Source organism: Bos taurus, chromosome X, assembly GCF_002263795.3.
Source record: "Bos taurus isolate L1 Dominette 01449 registration number 42190680 breed Hereford chromosome X, ARS-UCD2.0, whole genome shotgun sequence".
NCBI lineage: Eukaryota > Metazoa > Chordata > Mammalia > Artiodactyla > Bovidae > Bos > Bos taurus.
In genome coordinates this window covers 114,075,151-114,101,696 of record NC_037357.1, presented here as the reverse complement: position 1 = coordinate 114,101,696, position 26,546 = coordinate 114,075,151, and the positions used below count along the sequence as shown (strand labels likewise).

The window sequence follows — 26,546 nt, the reverse complement described above, 5'->3', positions numbered from 1 at the left end:
AATTCTTATTTACATTGTGTCATCTCATATCTTATGGTACATTCTCATACCAACAGAAAAGCAATTATTTGCCAAGTGTGTGAGAGGGATCATGGCAGACAGGGAAAGTTTTGGTCTTTTTGGGTAGTCTAGTTCAGGTACAGTTATCTACTCTACCTATTACATGTCCTCATCCGTGAATCTCTCTGGTTAATATCCTATCTTTTCTGTCTTTTAACTTAGAACTGTGGTATCACCCATAGCCAGAACTACATAGTTCAACTTTTTATTATATAGGCTCTTTCATTTGTTGTTGTGTTATTGGTCATGTATCTTCAACCAGAGTGTAAATTACTTGTGAATATCTTGTTCTGGACTTAACTGGCCTTGCCCTATGGCAACAACACAAATGCTAGGCTAATCACCGGCAGCTCTTACATACTATTGATTGAGTGATTGATTATCTTCATCTTTACATTATAAGTAGACAAAAAGAGACGTAATAAAATTAAGATTGATTCCCCAGATATGAGAAACAGAAGAATGTACTAACTCCTGGTCATATATTGCTCAAGAAAGATGACATATTCTCATGTAACTATGCAAATAACTGGTAGTTATTTTTCAAAATGTATTAACAGTTATTTTTTGGAGTCATGTAGTGTATTTTCTAGATGAGTAAGTTTCCTAAACTAACTGAAGCCTGTCTCATTAGCCATTTAAAATGTATTTTTAATGAACAGTTTTCAATGTAAATCTTTAGGAAAAAAAAAAAAGCATGCAATTACTGCCTTTTAAAATGGAATGCATGAAATACACTTAAATTTTTCCTTGATGAGTCATTCTACAAAAATTTTTTTAACATCTACTATATTCTACCTTATATAGAAAAAAAACCTGAAAACATTAAGGTTATGGGGCTTCCCAGGTGGCTCAGTGATAAAGAATCCACCCGCCAATGTAGGAGATATGAGAGATGCAGGTTCAATCCTTGGGGCAGGAAGATCCCCTGGAGAAGGAAATGGCAACCCACTCCAGTATTCTTGTCTGGGAAATCCCATGGACAGAGGAGCCTGGTGGTGGGCTACAGTCCATGGGGTTGCAAAAGAGTCAGACACGACCTTCTACAGAAAACACTGAAAACATTAGGAACATGCAGGTTAAAAAAGATTTTTTTAAAACCACGTTAATCCCTGTTCTCATGGAGTTTATACTTTCAAGAGTCAGTCAGATGTGTAGAAGGAAAAGTTATAACCCAGCCTCTTAAAGGCTGGATGGAGATAAGGAAGTTGTGTTTTGGGACCCCATCTGGAGGCAGGAAATTTTCACCTAAAAACTGATATCTGTGGTAGTTACGGAAGGTGCATTAGGATTGAAAAAGGAGCAGTATCACCTTTCAGAATGAGCACTAGAGGCACATTCCAGAAGAATCTAAGAGAATGGTGAACTGGGGAAATGGCAGAATGTTCAGTGTCCATGATGCAGAGCAGCCCGAGGCTAGTGCTAGGCTAAAGGAGCTTAAACATTTCACATAGGATCATGTTACTTCCCTCCTTACAAACCTCCATTGATCCCATATCAATTACTGAATAAAAGTCTCAGCTTGTAAAGACTTACATCCAAGAGATGTAAGCAAGCCCAGCCCAGGTGAGCAAAGCCACATGTTTGACTGAGAGTGGACCACAGATGCATGAGTGAGCTGGGCAAAGATCATTCCAGTGTGGGCCAAGATCCACTCTCCTCCCAGCTGTTTGGTAGACTCACAGAAAATAATAAATGGCCACTATTTTAAGCTACTAAGATTAAGGGTAATTCGTAATTCAATAATGTTGAACTGATAAATTGTATTAGTGCTTTTTTCCTAGAGTAAAATGCCTTTGCTATATTTATTATAAACAAAGAAATGTGAAGACGTATAGAAATAAATTTTGCTGAGCAAATAGAGCTGTGGTATTGCTTAGAGCTGGCATAGATGCAATTCAATTTCATTTCATTTCTTGTTATAAACTTGGCTCAAATTGGTAATTTATTCTTCACTATATGGACATATGTAGATATATGCACATATTCATGCTATAAATAGCATTCAAAAATTTTAGCAACCCCTAAAGTTTTCACATAGTGATATTTTTAAAAAACTATTTTTATGTTGGATAATTTCAAGCATAATAGACACAAAAATAGAGTAGCAGAATGAAATTCCATGTACCCATCACTCAGTTACAGTAATTATCAACATCTTGTGGATGTTGTTGTTTGTAATTGGCTTTTGTTTTGGTTCTTATTTTCTTTTCTTTTGAGGATATGAGTGGTGTTCGATGCAACTAAGAACAAATTTGCAGTTTGTTCCTGCATTGCTGAAAGGAAAATTCTTAAAATGACTAACCCCCATTTGCTGCCAAGTAACTCTTGGCTATATACTGATAGCAAAAGTAATATAACAGCATTTGCAGCATAATTAGATTTGAATAGCAAGTTTTATTTAAAGAGTGCCTGATCTTATTGCTCATAGGCATGCTTTTCTTTCTTGGACTGTTTTTCGTGGTAATCACGTTTTTAATGACTTGTGATAGACTTTTCTTTTATGAAACAATAAAAAACTGCCAAAGGAGCTCTTGAGTAAGCGTTTAGACATTGTTGAAGCTGCTTCAAATCCTTTTAGGTAGGAGGTTATTATTTGATAAATTACCATTTTTTATAAAATGATCTCTGCGAAAAAGATCATTCCCAACAGTGTTACTTGAATGAATGATAACAATCTAAATAGGAAAAAATGGTGATTATGTAGGCAAGTAAGTTATAGCCGAATAAATGAATGAATGGAAATTTAGGTTTCTGTTTTTGCACTGTAACCAGCGAGAAAACAAAATGCTTTCCCTTCAGTCTGCCTTTCAGTTGGATTTCTTGGGAAAGAAGGAAATATGACATGAAAACAGGGAGGGAGGGAGAAGAAAAGGTAGAAAAGAAGGAAAGGAAGATGGGAGGGAAGGTAAATAGAAAGAAGGGAAGATGAAGGAAGAAAGGGAGGGAGAGAGGCTATTTATTTGTAGGCATATTTCTTTAACAGTCATGTCATTAGCTGTCACAGTCAGCCTGTAACTTAGTATACAGTGTTTCTGTTACTATTATATTGGAATTGGGAGGTTCCAAGTGTATAGAAATTGGACTGGACTATCAGAGGAATCTGTGCTGTCTGCCAATGCAACCTTATCATTGACAGAGGTCAAGAAAATTAAAGCCAGTGCAGAAGTTGCATATTCATGAATATTTGACAAATCTACTGTTATTGCCCCATAGGAAGCTGATCACCAATGAAATTTGATTCATCTACAAGAGTACAATTCAGTAATAGTAGAATCATTTATTTAATTTGTGTTTCCACATTTTATGCAAAAGTGATGTTATTTTTTACAGGATATGAGTGGTTATGAAATTTCACTCTAAAGGAAGTCTCTAATACTTATACAATTACTACAAAAAATTTAAGATTTCAGTTCATATTTATGGACCTTGGATTGTCCTGGAAAATGTACTTATTAAGGTTCATTTTCTCTTTGGTAGCAATTTTAGTAGGATTTCTAGAATGCTCCCCCCACCTTTTTTTTTTTTTTTGGTCCACTGTCATAATGAGAGCCTCAAATTGTATGTCATCCTCAAGTTCTGTAATCAATAAAGGGTTCTACTTATGAGAGCTAATGATAGATGTTAACCCTCCTTTCTAATCTTAAGAAATAAGTGTTAGGCTTATTTAAATTCTACAGTAAAAGCTTCATGATTGTGAAGTACAGTTTAGTTCTAAGACAGACCTTTCCCTCTCTCTGTTTCCAAAATATATCAAAATGTTTCCCCCAGTCTGCCCCACATCATCAGACTCTCCAGAAAAACAATAAGGTGTCTAATAGAAACTACATTAGAAATCACAAATGTTGGAAAGCAGACTACAGAAATGGAAAACATGTGACCATTAAAATCCGATGACATAGGTTCAGATCTTGGCATCTGTCCTCACTGGCTATTGGTTTGGGGGGAAGCTTCTAGACTTTTTCATAGTAGGAAATGGATGATCAAATTAAATAATGTAACTGCACACCCCAAAATACCATGTGTTAATTTTTCCTACACATATACTTATTTGCAATCTTAAATTTATGTTTTTGTGTCTTAAAGGCCTTAAATTTATGCTGAGAGTTCCAGCTTACATGTCAATTTAACAGGTTGTGAATAAAATTAAGTGAAGTATGCTCTGTTAATTTTTAGTGCTAAATTGAGATATTACATGGACTACATTTTTTTAATCCCTGGCTAACTCCTCCTTGCCACTTACAAAAAATTTCTAGAAATTCTTCTACATTGAAGTATAATATAACAAACCAACCTGAGATAATTGGGAAGGACATTAAATTACATTACACTATACTCTGGAAATGTGATGTCTTACTGTGAATAAATAAGCAGAGAATAAAATACTTTCTGACTTTCAGTAGTAACATGATGCCTTTTGTGTATTCCACAATTTCCCTTAATAAGCATTTCCAGACAGCCTGGGATTTATTATTTTCATTTCTTGAAGGCCTTTTATCTACTAATAGAAAAAGAAAAAAATGATATGCTATGATAATTTTGCTTTCTTTCTCATTGCTGGGGAAGAGATACTTTCACTTATAGGACATAATTTTTTGGAATTGACTATTGTCCCTAGAAGCTAATTGGTGACCATTAATTCTTTCCTTGCCTGTCAACAGAAGTGAAAACAGTAGTTGGCATGCTTACCTACTTGATTATAGCTATTATATCAATCAGCATTCTTTTCCTTGGGTTCATCATAATTTCCACAGATAATTATGTATTGTTTAATTTTTCTCACCATTTTTTTGCTTTAGTTTTGACTACACACAAATTTATTTAGGAGGATTGAAATTAGTCATGCATTCATTTAAAAATTAGCCTCACAACATTTATGTAAAAGTCAGCAGCAGTTGTTTTAAAAATAAAAATATTAAGCCACCTTTATTCTGCCTACCTATGTTCTCTTTTGTTTGCCCTCCATATTACTCTCAGCTCATTAGGTCAGAATCATGGTGTAGTGTAGTGGGTAACTGGACGAAGTTCTAGAATCAGCTATGAGTCTGGGTGCAGCAAGTGGGGCGGTCAATAATGGAATCTGGTAAGTTGGGGCTTAAGAGATAACTGTAGAAGGTGACAAATGAAGACAGAACCTGAGCCCTAACATTAGCTCCATGTTAGTTAACTTTTCCTATGATGTTCTTTAGTGATTCTATTTTAAAAATAATTATTGAATGAAGATAATCTTTCACTGTTTATGTTCCCTGGGAGCTTCAAGATAACGGAAAGTGATGAAATATAAATCCCATAACGTCTTTGTTAATACTTTGCAGTTTGTTGTTGTTATTATTCAGTTACGAAGTTATGTCTGACTCTTTGTAAGCCCGTGGACTGCAGCACTCCAGGCTTCCCAGTCCTTCACTATCTCCCGGAATTTGCTCAAATTCATAAATTCATGTCCATTGAGTCGGTGATGCTGTCTAACCATCTCAATCTCTGCCGCCCCTTCTGCTCTTGCCCTCAGTCTTTTCCAGCATCAGGGTCTTTTCCAATGAGTTGGTTCTTCACATCAGCTGGCCAAAGTATTGGAGCTTCAGCTTAAGCATCAATCCTTCCAATGAATATTCAGGGTTGATATTTTTAGGATTGATTTCTCCTTATTGTCTAAAGGACTCTCAAGAGTCTTCTCCAGCATCACAATTCAAAAGCATCAATTCTTTGGCTCTCAGCCTTCTTTATGGTCCAACTCTCACGCTCATACATGACTACTGGAAAAGCCATAGCTTTGACTATACAGACTTTTGTCAGTAAAGTGATGTCTCTGCTTTTTAATATGCTGTCTAGGTTTGTCATAGTTTTCCTTCCAAGGAAAATGCATCTTTTAATTTAGTGGCTGCAGTCACCATCTGCAATGATTCTTGAGCCCCAAAAAATAAAATCTGTCACCATTTCCACTTTTTCTATTTGCCATGAAGTGATGGGACTGGATGCCATCATCTTCATTTTTTGAATGTTGAGTTTTAAGCCAGTTTTTTCAGTCTCCTCTTTCACCCTCATCAAGAGGCTCTTTAGTGCCTCTTCACTTACTAAATTATGTCTGATATTAAATTTTCTGATTAAATATGTGCCACATATTGAATCAGGGAAATACTAGAGAATTGTTCTTCATATCTTGGCTCAGCATGGTCCTGATTCTATTAGTCAAAAATGAATTTGCTGGTATATCATTTTTCATGAATGATGTTAAAGCAAGGGAAAATAGAGATTAGCCAAAGTTTATCTCATGATAAATGAATATGGCATCAGCCTGAAACATGGAACTTTTTAAGGTTATTTTCTCAATTCTCTGGGGGACCAGAAGGAGAAGATGAGTTGTCAGTCAGTGGCTTGCTTTTTCAAATATAAATCATTGATCAATAGGAAAGTTCTCTAGTCTCTTTGGATAATAGGCTGTGACTGAATTGATTTATAAGCTATGTCTCTTGATTCCTATCGCCTTCTTAAACTGCTACTCTTGTACTTCCCTCCATATCAGTAAATGACACTGCCCTTCATGTGTTTGCTCAAGCGCATATCTTGGGACCTCCCCCCACTTAATGCCTAGATTTTCATTTACATTTCGTATCAAATCCATCAGAAAATTTTAACTCTACCTACCAAATAGTTAAAGGAACAATACCCTACCATTTTTACCACCAACAGCAACGTATCATCACCAGTCATTGTATTGGTTCAAACTCCATCCTTCTAGACTTGAACACCAAGGTGCCAGAGTGATATTTCAGGCATAAAAATGCTGCCATTCACTCTTTCCAAAAATCTCGAATGCAGTCGCATTACATTTAGAATAGAACCCCCTTCTTTTCCATGTTCTACAAGGCCATGCCTGAATTGGTCTATGGCTGTCTCTGAACTTGTTGGCACTCTTTCCTTTTGTCAGGATAACTAGAATGATCTGTGCCTTCCCTCAAACATGCCAAGTGAATGTCCATTTCATGCCCTTTGCACTTGCTCTTCCCTCTGCCTGCCATAATTTTCCTCCAGGTCCTTTCCATGGCTTGTTTCCTCCTTTCACATAGATCTGCTTCAAATGATCTTCAAAACCAGCTTTCCTGACATTCCTCTACAATAGCACCTACATTAGTCTCTTTCCCTTTGTCTGCTTTATTTTTTATAGTACTTAGAACTACCTGATATTAGGTTATACATGCATTCATTTACATGTGTATTTTCCATCTCCCCCACTGCAATGCAGGCTCCATGAGAGCAGGAGTTGTGTCTGGCTGGTTCAGTCATATCCCCTTATAACTAGAGAACTTTCTGGCAAAGGGGAGATGCATTAAAAATATTTGTTGAATGAATGAATGAACGTGTTTTTAATTTGCATTATAAGCAACACTTATCAAACTATATGAATAAAATATCAAGTATCAAAGCTAGTCAAATTAACTTTTGATTTTCCTGAATACATGCATTCTAATAGATATAGTAAGAGTTCCACCTTGGGAGCATTTGCTTTATCACTTTGACATGACTCCAAGATCAAGGTTATCACGTATATGGTGTTAGTTTATTCATAAACTGCTCTCCCTGCACTCTCTGCTCCCTTGCTTTGTCACTTCCTGCTCTCTGAGGTTTTTGAGGCTCCATGGCACCCCTGGGAGCTAACATAATTGTTTGCAACAGAAAAGATACATTTTGCCAATCCTGATGCACTGGAGACAAGTGAGGAGTAGAGAACCTCTCTACCCCAAAATAGCTTCACCTAGTATACTTGGATATTCTCTCTGAGCCTTTCATTTTTATTCTCCCAAGGAACACGATACTTGCTATATTTCTCACAATGGCTGTGCTCCATTATTAAGAACTGCTGCTGCTAAGTCGCTTCAGTCGTGTCCGACTCTGTGTGACCCCATAGATGGCAGCCCACCAGGCTCCCCCGTTCCCGGATTCTCGAGGCAAGAACACTGGAGTGGGTTGCCATTTCCTTCTCCAATGCATGAAAGTGAAATGGGAAAGTGAAGTTGCTCAGTCATGTCCGACTTTTAGCAACCCCATGGACTGCAGCCCACCAGGCTCCTCTGTCCATGGGATTTTCCAGGCAAGAGTACTGGAGAACTAATAATCCTCAAATATTCCAGACCAAAGAAAGCAGAACTGAAATCCTATTTTGAGTCACTGAAGCTCTATGAGTAGTTTGTGTTCCCTTGACTTGCTAGGAAAATAGGCAGTTGTTTGTCAAGGCTTTAAGATAAAAAAGTACATGCAGACAACAAAACAAGCTGAAAAAAACCCACTGTAAAATGAAGCCTGTTGGTGGGTTTGCCACAGAGCATGTTTTATTGTCAGCTGAATAAATCTGTGAGTATTGTTTTGTGACCATATTTAGTTGGTAGGTTTAAATAGGTTCATAAAGTAATTATCTCTGAGTACAGCACTCATCACAGGGCTTCCCTTGTGGCTCAGCTGGTAAAGAATCTGCTTGCAATGCAGGAGACCTGGGTTTGATCCCTGGGTCGGGAAGATCATCTGGAAAAAGAAAAGTCTACCCACTCTAGTATTCTGGCCTGGAGAATTCCATGGACTGTATAGTCCATGGGGTCGCAAAGAGTCAGACACGACTGAGTGACTTTCACTTTCACTTCATAGGGCTCATCATGGGGTTTCCCTGGTGGCTAAGTGGTAAAGAATCTGCCTGCAATGTAGGAGACCAGGGTTCGATCCCTGGGTCAGGAAGATCCCCTGGAGGAGGGCATGGCAACCCACTGTAGTATTCTTGCCTAGAAAATCCCATGGACAAAGGAGCCTGGCGGGCTGCAGTACATGGGGTGGCAAAGAGTTGGACACAACTCAAGTGACTAAGCAGCGCGGCAGCATAGCGCTCATCACAATGCCTCATATAGGTGTTCTCGTTTCATACATTCTTATGTAGAACTCCATGCCTTATTGGTCTTTTTATATGTAGTACTTATTATTCGCAGATACTTGAAAAGGCACTTGATATTGATTTGTGGAGTTATGTTTTAATTATTTATCTAGGTTGTAAGCTCTGTAAGGGTTAAAAGCTGAATTTTATCTTTGAGTCGTTTACATTCCCAGTACATTGCTTGCACATCAAAAAGTCTTCCAAATGCTGTTGTTAAATTGTTTTTGAAGATGGAACAGTTGTTCTCCTCTTGAAACTAATGCAGGAAATATTCCTCATTCTTTTTCTTTTTTCGTGATTCTTATAGTCAGAATCTAAATGTCTTTTGAATTAGCTAATTCTCTACTTCATTATTTTACAGACAATAATATTTTTCTTCTCCAGCTACAAAGAATGCTAAATGCTACTGTCCCAAACCCAAACTTTGATGGGTATCATCATGTATTTTCCATCTAGCATATCAAAGCATTTAATCTGTTATCCTTTTTAATCCTCATACCAAGCCATAAGGGAAAATATCACTTTTTATATATAAGGAGACTGAGACTCGGAGAGCTTAAATAAATTCTTTAACTTGCCAAGCCAACCAGGCAGAATCAGGAATTAGTAGACTCATGTCTCCCTGAAAACTATGTGTATGATCTTTCTTACTCCACCGTAATGCTTCTAAGAAACAAAGTAGAGAAGGCACTACTTAAAATACATTTTGAAAAGTATCTGTGATTTTGAAAGAACAGATTTTTATAGTAGGACAATTTTAAGTATCCAAGAGGTATTGATTGTTCTCAATAGTATTTGAGGGACTAAAAACAAATTTTAGAGGGATGTCAAAACAAAGATCCACTCATTCTAAATATTTCATACTTCTCTTTAAGATTATTAGAAAAAATGGAGAATACTGGCCTCATTACCCTGGTCTCTTGTCACTTTTGCTTTGGAATATTGGATCCTATTTTTTTGTTATTCCATAACCCAAGTGTACATGGCACAGGGAAAAAAGAGAGAAACTTCATCTCTTCATAATTATTTGTGGAATGTTAACACAGCAATTATTCCTATATACAACTTTGTGTATACCAGCTTCTAGATGTTTCTCTAACTAGCAGCTGGTAAGCAGCACAAATGTTCTTTATAATTTCCCTTCTACTCTAAAGAATGATTTGTCAATTGGGACATATTAATAACTTTGTAAAAGATTTTTTATTCTAAAATAAAGATTTTAATTTTAAAATAAAATAATTTTTATTTTAAAATAACTGTGTTATCTTTAATGTTGTCAATGGAGTGTTCTGAAAAATAAAATGAGAAAAATAAAATAAAATCTCTGAAAAATAAAATAAAATGAGAGACAGAAAATATATTTTTTGGTGGATGTGTATAAATATTTCAATGCAGAATTAGCCAGAGAAACATCTCTACTGTACTTGTTGTATTTTTTTTTCATAGAAAAATGTGATTAAGATTTAAAATCAACCTGTGCTTCCTATCACTACTGTCAGACTTGCATTATTTTTTCAATGATTTCACCTTTGTGTGTGTGTGTGTGTGTGTGTGTGTGAGAGAGAGAGAGAGAGAGAGAAAGAGAGAGAGAGAGAAAGGAGAGAAAGAAAATGCCCCGAAAACCAAGTTGTTTTCTTGACAATAAAATGTCAGTTGGTCTAGTCATGGTCTAATGCTTATTCCTTTTTTTTTAATTGAGCTAGTTTGTTTGAGTTTCCTTTCAGTCCTACTTTTGCCCAAGCAGAAAATGAAGAGGGCTTTGTGTTTGTGTGCATGTGGTCATTTTGTTTGGTCATTACCATTCCTGCATTTGTTCTGTCACTTAGATTCAACTAATATTTATTAAACACTGTAAAGTGTCAGGAACATTCAAATAATGGGTAATTCAGCACATTTCTTTTCTTTGTGGCAGCACAATTGGTCACCCTCAAATGACTGTGGAGGTACATCTTAGCTTTAATGGTCCTCCCATTAATGGTCCTCAGTCATTGTCAGATCTGAGGTCAGTTGTTGTGCTCTCTGATAGATTCAGTTCACTTTTATCAAAGACAAGTGAATCGTACAAGAAACATGCCTAAATGATATCCTCTTATAGCATAATATCAAAACATCGAGATGACAGATTGCACAATATGAGGGCTCTGCTGTAGTAGGTCACTTACTTGCATGTTTTTGCTCTCCTAACAGATTGCTCACACCTTGAGGGGAAACACTGAGCAGAGCTGTAGTAGTTGCTTGATAGAATTTTCAAGGATCAGGTGATAAAGAATTGAGAGGCAAAGTTCCAGCAAGGACTCTAGCTGGTCTTTCCTCTGTCATTTTGGCACATTGCTTGTGCTTTTCGCACCTCCGATCATTGATCTCTAAAACAGGAGAATTGACCCAGCTCAGAATTTTTCCACTATGGCTGTTTTTTTAACTTCTAATTACTATAAGAGGTAAAGGCAAAAACCAAAGCTATTCCAAAGCCCCTGTCACAATGCCTAGCACATAACAGTGCCCAATATACAGTACATCAGTTAAGTTGGATTGGACTTTTTTGGTTAAAATCTTGGACAAAATACTGATGTGTAAGATAAATAAAAGCAGGGATATTTTTGTCAAGAGAGGAATAGGTGGCACAACAAAGTATGAAGTCAACTCCCAGTCCACCCCTTATCTCTGTCTGCATTTCATCTGCCCAGAGGGATGCTATGGAAACCATGGGGCTTTAGGGAATACAATTTAAATATCAAACAACTTCATAAGCTTAGAATTTTCTCTGGCTTGAACATTCTATGATTCTTCTGCTAACTTGGAGCTGTCCCATGAGGATAATATAAAAAGGTCTTAATGATGCAGTACTATGCCATGCGGTGGGTGGTGAATTGGAATGGAGAACCATACAACCATTTTATATTTCTGAACAAATGTCCTATGTGGGGATTTTATTATCTTTCTCTACAGATAAATTAGTCTAGAATGTGTTTGAACAGAGAATATTTTTCTCAGCTACTTACTATAACTGTTGAATTGTCTACTTGTAACTACACAATCACAAGCTTTTCTAAACTGAGTTAATTTACTGAATAAGCTGGTTATTTTGATGCCGTCAGTCGGTTCATTTCAGTTGCGTCCGACTCTTTGCGACCCCATGGACTGCAGCACACCAGGCTTACCTGCCATAGTTGCTTTCCAAGTTTACTGAAATTATTTGATAACCACGGTTTAGGACCTGTGGCTTTTTTAACCTATTAGTGGTGAACTGCTTTGCCGACATTCAGTGAATAATCGACTTATTTAGCTGATAGGAGAATAAAAAACTGTTAAGATCACTTTAGGCAAGGAATACAAGTGTTTAAGGTTAATCAGAGTGATGTCAAATTTTCGAGAAGAATTTCAAAGTGATTTATCTCATCCTATTACCCCAGCTTTCCTTCCCCCTTCCTTCCCAGCCTGGTGTTAAATATTAATGAAGATGAATAATGTATTCAATTAGTTATGAACAAAAGCTGTTGATCCTATGTGAGGTTGGTCTTTCAAACCAGGACTCTTAAAACTCATCCCTGTTTTTCTGAGTTAGGATGCATCTTCCATTTGCACTGACTGTGTTTTCTGTGAAAGAGAGAGAGTGGTGAGCTGCCAAAGCAGACTGAATTCTTGAATCCTCTGGTGAGGAGGATATGTGGCTGACTCGGGGCACTGCTGTCTAGATCAACCTTCCAGTTACCAACCACACTGGCATGTCCTGGCAAGGAAGGAAGAAAGCCCTCGATGCAAAATCATTTAATTTTTCAGTCAATTTCAGCAACCCTTAATTGGTCATTTCTGTACTTCCTACAGAGTTGAAGTTGCAGTGGCAGATTTCACAGGGACCTGGCAGGCTTCTTAGTCCAAGAGGGTGAGCAGGGAGTCTTTAATGAAGGATCACTGACTATTTGCCTAAAGTCCAGATTGTCTAGTTTAGCTCAGGATGAAGTATGGAGTGGGAAACCTATCTTCAAGATGCTTAATAGCCCACTCTTAGATCTGTGTGCTGATCATTGATAGACTGATAAGTGCACAGAGCAATAATGTGTAGAAGCTAAAAATCAGACAGTATATCATGCAAATTAGCAATAAGTATTATAAAGTATCACAGATAATAGCAATAAAGTGTTCTGACTAAATGGAAATATTTTAAAATATAACTTGGTGAGTATTTATATGCATGTTGGAGTATGCAGCTTGTACTTGTAGTAATGTAATGCCACATTGCTGTTTCATTTATAGGAGATGTATGTGAGAAATACTTAATATAATTACTAAATTAAAAGACGCTTACTCCTTGGAAGGAAAGTTATGACCAACCTAGATAGCATATTAAAAAGCAGAGACATTACTTTGCCAACAAAAGTCCGTCTAGTCAAGGCTATGGTTTTTCCAGTTCTCATGTATGGATGCGAGAGTTGGACTATAAAGAAAGCTGAGCGCCAAAGAATTGATGCTTTTGAACTGTGGTGTTGGAGAATACTCTTGAGAGTCCCTTGGACTGTAAAGTAATCCAACCAGTCCATCCTAAAGGAGATCAGTCCTGGGTGTTCATTGGAAGGACTGATGTTGAAGCTAAAACTCCAATACTTTGGCCACCTGATGCGAAGAGCTGACTCATTGGAAAAGACCCTGATGCTGGGAAAGATTGAGGGCAGAGGAGAAGGGGACGACAGAGGATGAGATGGTTGGATGGCATCATTGACTCAATGGACATGGGTTTGGGTGGATTTCAGGAGTTGGTGATGGACAGGGAGGCCTGGCGTGCTGTGGTTCATGGGGTCGCAAAGAGTCGGACACGACTGAGTGACTGAACTAAACTGAATTACTCAATTATGGATTTTGAGGCAATGTGATCCAGAGTAGGAAATCTAGGAATGGGATTAGGAAGAAATAGACAATATTATGCCCCCCAAAGTCATTGAAATGCATGATACAGTTATCATGTGTATCTTTAATTAACACAGAAAATGTAGGGTACCCTTTAAAAAGGAAAATACAATACCGATTAAAATATTTGGTAAAGTACAATCATATATTCATAAGGTCTGAGCAATCTTAATTCTGTACTTCAGCAGTCTCCTGTGACTGTCAATTTGGTAGTGTTATATTTGACTCATGTATAATCTAATAGCTTTTCAGCTTGCCTGAAGGTACTACTTGCAATATGTAAGTCACTACCTGGTAATATGTTTTGACACACTACTCAGAGAATGAGAAATATTTATGAAAATAAACTGTGTTCTCTCCTTCAGTTTATGCAGCATAACTCTAAATCTGTATTATTATTGTTTTTCAGCCCCTCTGACAGATAAACCACCCAAGCTGTTGTATCCTATGGAAAGTAAACTGACGATTCAGGAGACCCAGCTGGGTGAGTAATGCCTTAATTCTTGTTAGTACACTTTTCTTGTTACATTCTGACCATTACTAAGCCTAGATTGTAGCCTGGTGTAATACTCCGAGCTAAGGCCATGTTTATTTAAAGGGAGCAAAATTAGAAAACACCAGCAAACATGGCATATTGCATCCTGCCATGCCTGCATTAGGATTAATTTGGACATATGGATGTCAAATCTCATGTGTTATTTAGATGGTTGTTGAGAAATTAAGTGGTTGTTGAGAAATTAGATGGGCAGAGAGTTTTGCTGATATTATCTTGTCATTTTATAAGGCTTGAATTGGTTTTACAACAAGTAATGTGGAACTATTTGACTTATAATACCCAGTAATACATTAAAGTACAGTTTTTAAAATTGGGGGAAAGGGTAGAGATTCATTAAAATGAATGACACTATTACAGTTATGGATAATGTATTTATAAAATGTGAGCAAGTGGCTTTTGATTAAAGGGCTGAAACAGTAGAATATGGACAGAATATGTTCTGGTGAAAATATCTAGTTGTCCACAAATCTGAATTTTAACATATTTATCTTAGAGTTAAGTCTAGAGTTTCTTAGTCTGACTTATCTGTACTAAGTTATACCAAATTATGGGAAATTTCCCCTCTTGTTTATAAATACATACAGTACATTCAATTATATTTTTTATTTGAGATATAGTATGCATGTGTGTATATATCATAAACTTTAGCAGAAAATTATTTGCTTTTAGTGGTTTATTATGAAAGGTTGTCAAAAATGTAATTCTAGCCATATATTCATGTTTTTTAAGGAATATTTTGTTACATTAACTGTTTGAAAGTAAAAACGCATTTAATGAATACAACTAAAAAAATTGATTGCCCATCGGTTATGTTGTCAATGTTGTTATTGTTACTGGGGTGAAAATTTAGATCAAAATTGTAAATCTGTCTTCAAAATGAAGATTACAGATCTGATCATCTTACTAATAGCATATCCAAAGTTGTAGTGCAAAAAGGTAAGGTGATGGGTTTAGAGACTATAAAATAATTGTAGTCAACAAATTTCCAACACTGGAAATATTCACCAACTTTCAGGCATAAACATATGTAATTTTTATACAAGTCAGAGCAGTAATGTTTCTTTGCTGATAAGCCCAAGCCTTTGGATTAAATCCATCTGACATGCAAGTAGTATTGTAATTTCATTATTTTGAGGTAGGAGACCACAAGCAACATTAAAGCAATGCTGTATATAAAACAAACATATTAAAATTGTATTGTGCTCTTTATTCATATTATGGTATATTGAGGTATATTAGATTTGGTATATTATTAGATTAGGTATAGTATTGCTACTTTGAAAAGAAATTTTGAAATATAGATTTTCATAAGTTACAATGTTCATATAGACCTTTCAGTAACCCCTAGGAAGATGTATTTCTAAGGAGTTATGCAAAACTATGAATATCTTGTACCAAGAAGGAGTGGTTTATTGTACTAGTTATCTGTAATGAACATTGCCAAAGTGATATTAATTGTATCTCTGAGAACATAATTCAAACAATTTTATGAAAAATGGCTGCTCGTTGAATTTCCTTATATTTTCCCTAAATTTTGAATATATCAGATTGTTTCCTGTCTTCTACTAAAATGTTCTACAAAATGGAATAAATAATTCTTAAAGCTCTATTTTTTAAAAAATCACTCTTCTTGAACAAAAATTACAAAAACTAATCAAATCACATTGAAATATGAAAAATTTTGTGCAAATTAGAAGGTGTGTCTGCATATTTGTTTGAGGAAAAATGGGCATGTCTGTTATCAAAATGCTCCAGAAAAATACTCTAATTAATTCCTTTATTGTCACTGTCTAAAGGAACATGAGCTCACTTTAAATTCCAAGTAAACCATAGACATCAACCTGGGACTTACATTCTTCTAGTCAACTTTTGTTTTATTTTCTGACTCCAGTTCTCCATGTGATAAATCATTTACTAGTTTGAGAAATATAACCTTAATCCATGAATTTCTGAGCAACAGTTGATTTGAAATAACTACCCTTTAGTGTTTTAGCTTGTATAGTATTGAGGGAGATAAAGAAAGGACAAGTGAGAATAGGAAACAATGTTAAGGGCCAAAAAAAGGAAGGACTCGAGACGCCTAAAATATGTTCTCTACAAGGTGTACTTTGATTTTTCACCTCCTTTGGGGTTTGATTTTTGCCTTTTCCAGGTCTGAAAAAGCTATTACTTTCTATAGGCTCAAAATGCGTTATCAAATCCTAAGGAAGGGAACTGAGTGAAGAGTCATGGCGGCGGGGGATAGTAAGGAGGGTGGCCAGGATCAGTGAAAGGGAACCTGTAAGTTATGCCAACTTTCATGAGAAGGTAAAAATCTTCAACAAAGTTCCATTGACCAAGAGCTCAGGGGTCTGACTCAACCTTGTCCTAAATTGAGGGTTAACCTCAGTGGTGAATAAAACTACCATGTGCATTAATTACAAGAGCAACTATTAGAAATTACACAAAGCTGAGTTAAATACACGTCTGATGACCTAACACGAGCATCTTGGCTAATTTAAACACATATCTAGCCAGCAAATCTCCAGTTTGTGTGTGAATATATAAAACACATTCATAATGACTTAGACAAAAGCACGAAATGCATAGATTCGTCTTCATCTCCAAATTCTGCTTTCTCTGCTGTTTACTAGCCATGCCTGCCTTTCACTTTCCACATCCCTCGCGTCTTCTTTTCTTCTAATTCTTTCATCTTCTCAAAACTGTAAAGATTCTGATAGTGATCATTTAAACTGTTTCAGTACAGAAAGCAAAAGGCACCAAAAATTTCAAAATACTTGGGAAAAAACTAATATAATAGTAACTAAACTCATATAAAACATGTAAATTGGGTGGTTTTGAATTCCAATCAATATGGGGTTACAGCTAGTGATTATAAGTGGCATCTGTATGTTATTTCTAAATGTTAAAAAAAAAAAAAAGACTCTGTCCCTTTTAAATAACTTTCAGGCATCAGCAAACATGTGGACAGAACTTTCTTGGGCAAAAGGCCCAGAAATCATAGTGTACAGTTCTGAAGGTCAATCCAGGGGGTGAGCCTGACTTATTCTTTTCAAGCAGCTATAGTCAAAGGAATCAAAGGATATACACCATTGTCTTGCTGAACTTGAGCCCTAAGGATGTCAATCAGAGATGTGGTCTTCTTATGGCCAGGAGCCCATTTTCAAAAACTTCTAGTACAGAGGATGTTATATTAATCATTACCAGACTTTCAAAGAGTAGAAATTCATTCCATCCTTGTCCTAGTGAGACACATTATAACTTAGAATTTACTGAAAATTATCATTAATTACTCATCTAGATATGAGAAGTACTTTATTTAAATTTTGCTTTTATTTTTGCTTTAAAAATATAGGTTAGTTTCATAGATTAATTACAGATAGACCTTTGGAGGAAATACAGAAAAGAATTGTGTTTTTTATACTTTATATTGTAGAAACATTCTGCTCCTATTAAATATTCTCAGAAAATACCCCTTTAATAGCTGTATGACATCCTTGTGAATGGTCCCATAACTTCATAGATATTGCTGGAAATTTGGGTTTTTCCAAGTTTAATTATCATAAATAATGACACAGTTATCTTTAGCCATACATTTTCTGACTTATTTCAACAAGACAGATTGCTAAAAGGAAAATTACTGGATAAAAGGAAATAATTTCTCCAAAGTTTCTTGATACATAACTTTAGAATTCTTACCAGAGAAGTACAGACTCTCACTAGAAGTGAATTTAAGAACTTTTCATTTTTTTGATACATTGCATAAAGTATTATATCTTTATAACATAGGGCCCTTAAACAAAAAGCCACTTTCCTTAAGTATCAGAATCACTTATTCCTTCCCCATCTTAGTTCTTTCTTTTCACTTGCTGAATATGACTGTGGCCTCTTTTTTCAGGATTATCCACATTTAGAGGGTTTCAAATAAATCTAATCCATATTGTTGAAAAGTTTGCAGTCTCTATCCATTTTTTCTCTTGCTTATCTTAATGCTCAACTGAAAACTTCTTCTAGAGTCTGTGTGTCTTAATATAAGTACACAGTAATTTTGTGATGTGCTTTGGGCATCAGTTCAGTTCAGTCGGTCAGCCGTGTCTGACTCTTTGCGACCCCATGAATTGCAGCACGCCAGGCCTCCCTGTCCATCACCAACTCCTGGAGTTCACTCAAACTCACGTCCATCGAGTTGGTGATGCCATCCATCCTCTGTCGTCCCCTTCTCCTCCTGCCCCCAATCCCTCCCAGCATCAGGGTCTTTTCCAATGAGTCAACTCTTCACATGAGTTGGCCAAACTATTGGAGTTTCAGCTTTTAACATCATTCCTTCCAAAGAACACCCAGGACTGACATCCTTTAGGATGGACTGGTTGGATCTCCTTGCAGTCCAAGGGACTCTCAAGAGCCTTCTCCAACACCACAATTCAAAAGCATCAATTCTTTGGCGCTCAGCTTTCTTCACAGTCCGACTCTCACATCCATACATGACTACTGGAAAGACCATAGCCTTGACTAGACGGACCTTTGTTGGCAAAGTAATGTCTCTGCTTTTGAATATGCTATCTGGGTTGGTCATAACTTTCCTTCCAAGGAGTAAGCATCTTTTAATTTCATGGCTGCAGTCACCATCTGCAGTGATTTTGGAGCCCAAAAAATTAAAGTCTGACACTGCTTCCACTGTTTCCCCATCTATTTCCCATGAAGTGATGGGACTAGATGCCATGATCTTAGTTTTCTGAATGTTAATAAATACTAATTGACAATAAGATATACATGTTACAAAGGATATACATCTCCAGATTTTCTGTTAAAAAAAATAATGAGACTGAACTGAATAAACTGTTCAACAGGGCTGTTGTTTTTCTTTAATATTCGCTTCCTGTTGTTAAATTTGTTGAAAAGAAGCCTTGTGTATCAGAATGAGTTATAAGGACTCACCAGACATTGCCATCTTAAGGAAAGTGTTTGATGACAATGTTGAAACCTCAAATTTTTAAATGTCTGTCCTTGTAAAAGACACACTACACATGTGACTAGATCCAATTTAACTACAGGCTAATTAAAGTAAAATGTCACACTAGGACTTAACTAACACATCTTGCTCTGATACACCATATTATAGTTTTCAGAATTTTAAATTTCAAGCAGACTGAGGGAAAAATGTTCATGTATTATATAATAGATCCTGATTTATAATTTAATAGGAAAACTTTTTGTCATGAAAATTTTATGCTTCATTTTGTTGTTGTTCGGTCGCTAAGTCATGTCTGACTCTGCAGTCTCATGAACTGTAGCATGCCAGGCTTCCTTGTCCTTCACTTCTTCCTGAGTTTGCTCAAACTCATGTCCATTGAGTCAGTGATGCCATCCAACCATCTCATCCTTGTCACCCCCTTCTCCTTTTGCCCTCAATCTGTCCCAGCACCTTGGTCTTTTCCATTGAGTCAGCTCCTCACATCAGGTGGCCAAAGTCTTGGAGCTTCAGTTTCAGCATCAGTCCTTCCAATGAATATTCAGAGTTGATTTCCTGTAGGATTGACTGGTTTGATCTCCTTACAGTCTAAGTGACTCTCAAGAGTCTTCTCCAACACCACAGTTGGAAAGCGTCATTCTTTGGCACTCAGCTTTCTTTATGGTCCAACTCTCACATCCATACATGACTATGTTTCATTTACTATCTTGCTAAAGTGGTTATTGAAACATATTCTGCTTCAATCCTTTATATGTAGTAAAACTTATGTGTGTATATATATACATATAGTGCATGGAATTTGTTGTATTACATATCTTCTAGTCGAGTTTTTAATCCAAGAAAAGTATATAGGGAATTATTTTATGGAGTGAAAATTAGCTCTCTAACATTTACTGTCTAGGTCTATATTTTCATAGCTATTATTTTCTCGAAACAAAACACATACTATCTGAATAGTTACTTATTTAGGAAGACTGTTTCCTTTCTCAGGTAGGGAAGTTCTTAATGTCAGTATCCTAGAAACAAAATAATTCAGGTGTTAAATTTGCTACCTAATTCTGAAAGTGACACACATTACTGTTGATGCTAAAGAGTACTTTGTTGCTGAGTTATGCATCTGATTCAAATATGACCTTCCCTCCCAGAGATAAGAAAGCCAGATTTGACTGTTTGGGTTTTTCCATCTGTAAATACTCTTCTGGTTGTCATCAGCAAATGTAATGCTGTTGACTTTGGTTTTACTGCTCCATGGGGAATGTACAAACCATATTTTCACTGAAAAACTCTTATAAAGCACCATAAAACTTCCTTTTCACTCTGAATAAAAACGTTTGTATCTATGTCTTGATTTAAGATGACAAATGATGTACTTGTTGCCCACTTAAGAAAGACATGCAGATCAGCGGAGTTCTACTGCCTGAAATAAAACTTGCTAGACATAAATTAGAGCTTCTGGGAAAATAGACATCATGATTAAAGCGTGTAAAGGCAAATAGAGTAGTGTTATAATTATTTAAACTAATGGCATTCAGTTCTACTCAGTACAAATTTATTGCACCAGGATGAATGAAAGTAATAACTCTTGACAGCTGTTTTGGTCTGATATCTTATTTTTGAAACCAAAAAGACCTTAAGAATTGTGATTTTTAAGCTGAAGAGTGATATTTTCATATTAATATTTATTTAATATGTCATATCCTTATACAAATGGTAAATCAATAAATGCAAACCAGTATTAATGTTTTTAGATCATTAGATGGCCTAACATGTATGATATGAATATTGCAGATTCTCAAAATCAGAGTCCTTAGTGCTAGAGAGGAAGAATAGGTTGGGGGAAAATGCAGCTTTGCATGTTTGCTTTAAAAATTGCCAACTAAAAACCCAGAGATACAGAGAATAAACTAGTGATTACCATCAGAGAGAAAGGGGAAGGGGCCATATAGGAATGGGAAAGTGGGAGCTTCGAAGTATTGGGTGTAAGATAGACTTAAGGGTGTATTGTACAGCACAAGGAATATAGTCAAGGAATATAGTTTTGTAATAACTGTATATGGAAAGTAACCTTTAAAAATTGTATAAACTTGTTTTAAAAAAGCTCAAGACGAGCTGAGTGGCAACAATGAGAACAAACGTACACTATTTTAAAAATAACTTACTATTCTTAATATTAAGTGTCTTATTGCAGTTTCTCAGTCCAGAATAAAATCAAGCCAAAAAAAAAAAAAAAAAATGCTAGCTAAGCAGAAATCACACTTCCTTTTTAAGTATTATATGCTCAAGGCCTACTGCTAGGTCAGGCTTGAAACTCAAAGAAGATGGAGATGAAGGTTAAAACAACTCCTATGGGCCATTGATTTCTGAAAGTTTAGAAGTCAGTTGAAACATTTTTTAAAATGCTTTAAAAATGGAATAAACTGTAAGTGAGTCTGCTTGTTCTTACTTTGGGAAAAGGCCAAAAGAGAGAAAAGGAAGGAAGAAAAAAAAGGTTCAGGAAAGAATGTTGTCACAAAACCAATGCAGAGAGTCCTTGGAAATTTTCATCTCCTGGTGTAGTTCTGGTCTAGTTTGTTGAACACCAACATGAATCATATAGCTTGCTCTTTTGCTACAGCACTAAGAGTACAGTTTTGTTTGTTTGTGATCAACTGAGAAACTAGATATGTGAAACTCTTCACATTTCTAGATTTTGAAACTTTATGAAGTGGAGGGACTTTGATAGGTAGTGAGTCAAATTCTCCTTAAACTGATGAGAAAACAGAGACTAAAAATAGCTACATGTTTCTGTATCATAAAATTTGCAAAAACAAACTTATCGTCACCACCATCATTTTTTTTTCTTTTTGTTATTAATCATGATGATTATCATGTTATTATTTTGGTTACTTACACTAAAGAGGCAGCATATAGCAGTGGTTCCAAATTCAGGACAATCGAGCTCTACCATGTACTTCTGCTGAAATCTTTAACAAATAGCCCTCATTTTCCTAATCAGTTAAAAAGATACCATGATAATACCTAGCTCTGTAGAGTTAGTATGGGCATTTAATGAGGTAACACATGTAAAGATTAGTACACTGCCTGGTATATGTTTAGGTGGTCTATATGCTTGCTGCTGTAAGTTGAGCTATTTCAATGCTACACACACAAACACACACACACAGAATGCTGTATATATGAGATTTCTGAAATGCATTTGAATGCCAATGATTGTTTGATTTTGCTTATATTCTTCGATCTTGCTTATATTCAGTAAGCCTGTTACAGTATAGTATAGACAATATTTTAGAAAATTTCCACCTCTCATCTAAGAACAAAATATGCATACTATATTTTTCAACTTAAATGAAACTGTGTCTAAAAGAAATTATTGGCTTTAAATTATTTAATTCTTCAACAAATCTATCCAACTGCACGGCCATAACAGAAGAAAATGATTGCCAGCGTCTAAACATTGACCATGTAATGGACACTATGCCACATGAATTTATCAGTAACCATCAAGAAGAAAGTAAGAGTGAAAAAAGTACTTTTTCAAGTAAAGAAATTCAGATATGATATTTCCTAAGACAAAAGACATGAGAAAAATTTAGAAAACAAAGCATCAACCATTATGCCTGTCAAGTTCCTCCTGAAGGTTTTGGAAATAGTCTTATTCATTTTATAGAAAAATACTGCTTTTCCTCTGACAAGTACTATTATCACCAAGCTTTCTGAGTCATTCCTAATGATTGAAGTTTACCAGCATAGAAAAATGTAGTGAGTATCCTATGTTAACATGAACTTCTGTATTTGCAAAATAAATGCCAATTTCTCAGAAGTAAACCTATCAAAGGACTTAATGGTGTAGAATATTGAAAGAGGTTTCAGAATAAGAGTATGTACCACATGACTGATGTTCATTAAAGCAGAAACTATAAAAAGACCCACATCATTTTAAATTTTGAATATAAAGAGATGTTCATCCATAAATTTCCTTTTGAATTTTGGCTAAATAACTGAGCTTTCCTAATTATATGCAGACTTTTCATGAAAAATAACTCGTGCTTGAATATGATTATAAAAATAGGATGCCAGTAATTTATGGTCTAATGTTAACTCATTTAGCATTCCAATCATACCTTACTCTACCAACTTAGTATGTTCCTACAGATTTGTGGGTAAATTGAATCATCATCATTTCAGAGAAGTATTCCCTCCATTTCTGATTGATCTTTCATTGGTAGTGGCTTAACATGTCAGTTTTAAGAGAGTCTGTCCCCCAGTCTCTTTTAAGCAGCTAAAGTTCAATGAAAGATTTATACGCACAAGGGAAGTTCTATAAAGTAACTCTGTGGTGAATTATTTTATATAAGATTCCTTTTGTAATTGAGTAATCGCCCCTAAAACATTTCTCTGTGTTAGTGAAGATTTTTACATTTTTGTAAGATGTGGTTCACTGATATAAAACTGGCAAGTGGTATTTCTAATTAACCCAAATAAAGGATCAGCCACCTATCACTTCAGTATGTCTTCCTCTTGTCTATCAGTGGAAAATGATATCCCCTTTCTGACTTTTGCCTCCTCTGAGGAAATACTAAATTTTTCCCCAGGTACAGAATCAGCAGTAATTAATTTTAATCTAATTCTCAAAAATTCATGTGGTAGGGTACATTGTTGGAGTAACAAGAATATCTCATGCTCAGTTATGACTAAACAGTTTATTTTCATAAGAGTTACATTGTGAAGGCCATCATACTGTCTTGTCTGCCTTGATTTCATTGAACAATATCCTAATGGAATGACTGCCCATGGTATCATTTGTTTTTCCATAGCTATAACTGTTATTTCCAATTTTAAAGAGAGCGTTCTGTATTTTGATGCTTCTGGAATTTATGTGGACCTTTTCATTACATCATTCTGTTGACCACTTCTTTTTTCCTTAATATATTCCTATGTATTTAATGATATTTTTCTCTTTAATATGAAAGTATATACAATGAAATTTGTTTTGTTAGTCCATGAATACCTAAACATTCAGATTTTAAGATGTAACAAAATATATGCTCCAAAACATGCCAGATAAGTCCAGTGCACAGAGTATCCAAAAGGTTTTAAAACCTGCACTTCACCACAAACTCTCAAGAAGAGACCTGTCTTACAGTTTACCACATACAAGCCCAATGTTACTTTCTCAGAGAAACTAAGGATTTTAAAAAGTTTTATAGTTAGGATATGTAAATTTTAATTATAGCATATATTATCTGATCAAATAATTAAGAAAAGAAAAAAACTTGATAAAGTTTTTACTTTCCATTGTTCTGGTCAGAAGACACCTTCCATTTCCACTTCTGGTCCACAGTGAGCATGAGAGAAAGACTTCAAGATCCTGAGGAGTCCAAGAAAGTCAATACTCCCCTCTCCCCTCCCACTTCCCTGCAGTGATCTTCTCCTCAAACTTACAGGCAGGCTACAGGCTTTCTCAGTCTTGGAGAGATTTTGTTTCAAGTTTAATAAAAGCAGGGCACTCACCTCAGACTTGCCTGACAAAGAACTGTGTTTATAGAAACTTGGCAGTTCTTTGAGTAGGAAGAGAGTAAAGGAAAGTCCATTGCTTTTCTAGAAAAATTAAATCGAATTCATTCTGTCACATCAAGCTATCACTAGAGATAGGGTACTCACATAACATGTTCTAGGAAAATTTGAGATTGTTACCACAAATGTTCAGTAAGAAACTATTATAGGAAATAGCTTAGGTAAAGTTCAATAAATATGTTTTTGTCCTCTTATCATAAGGAATCTTCTAGTGTTTCTGATAAATAGTTCTGATTTTATCAATTATCTTGGCGACTTTAGGACTTTTAATTTAGAGATTAAAATTTTAAAATATTTTCTGAGTAATATATCTAATTTTGGACAAAATTACTTGAAATGCAATTAGACTATTATTTTATACTCTGCTTATTATATACAGCCTCTTTATAAATGGTACAAATATTTGCTTCAGAATTATATATCACATATGATACATACATAAGGATAAATATACAAAGATAGTTTTCTTAGGTATAAATGGAATTTGTAGTGATTATTTTTTTGACAAAGAGCCCTTCTCTATTTCCCATGAATAATGCATTTTTGTTCCAATGCTGTTTATTAGAATTTGCTACTACTTAGAGAGGAGGAGTAACATTTTTATGTAATGGAGATAAATAAGTGAATCTTAGATTAGATGAATATAAGAACTGTTCACTTCAGGTGATATTAAGTGTCACAGAGAACATGTTGCTATATACTAAAGAAATTTAAACCAAGAGGGAATTCTTTTGACAAATTCCAGAGCATATAGGGCTTTATTTTCAGTCACTAATACACATGAAATAAAGTAGAGAATTAAGGCAAGTAGATAATTCAGAGGGAGAATAATCCCCAAAAGTTTAGTTTTCTTCTCAAATACATGGCTATTTCAAGCAAAAGTTAATTTGAGGAATTTGGAGGTACTGAGAATCAGCTTCCTGTGCCTAGACAATTTACACACGAGGGTCACGGATTCTGATATTGCATCATCAGGGCTCTGATCACAAACATCAAATCACTTAAAAGACAGGAGCAATGCTGGCTTCAAGGGTGATGGGAACAATGCTAGAATTTTCTCTGTCTTTCTTCTCTCCTTCTTTCTGTTGATCATCATTCCTTATAGAGGTGAAGTGTGGCAAGGGTGCTGGGGAAGCATACAGGGTAAGGACAGAGCTTTTCTCAGTTCTTCTAATCAGGAGGAGCCCTAGCTGGAATTGGAGATTGCCTAAGGAGGAATTCTGACTGGCATAGCTTCGGTGGTTGTTGTTTAGTCGCTAAGTTGTATCAGACTCTTTTGTGACCCCACAGACTGTAGCCTGCCAGGATCCTCTGTCCCTGGGATTTCCCAGGCAAGAATTCTGAAGCGGGTTGCCATTTCCATCTCCAGGTATTTTCCTGACCCAGGAGTTGAACCCACATCCCCTGCACTGGCAGGCAGATTCCTTACCACTGAGCCACCAGGAAAGCCCATAGCTTTTGTTACAGATATAAATGTTGAACAGATGACTCTGGCATCAGGGTAAGGGGCATTGCCTCAGTGGCTATTGCATGCTCTGTTTCTCCTGTGGTGAGGAAGCCTGTATTTTGTGCAGGTACAT

At 35.8% G+C, this 26,546-nt stretch overlaps 1 protein-coding gene across 1 annotated transcript in view; it reads left to right on the top strand.

Annotated features, from left to right (window-relative positions):
* The window catches only part of IL1RAPL1 (interleukin 1 receptor accessory protein like 1), a 702,239-nt gene that overhangs the window by 358,205 nt on the left and 317,488 nt on the right, over positions 1-26,546 (top strand). Inside the window, exon 4 of the mRNA XM_059883865.1 lies at positions 14,277-14,351. Coding sequence (XP_059739848.1) covers positions 14,277-14,351 — 75 coding nt within the window. The remainder of the gene's footprint in view (positions 1-14,276; positions 14,352-26,546) is intronic.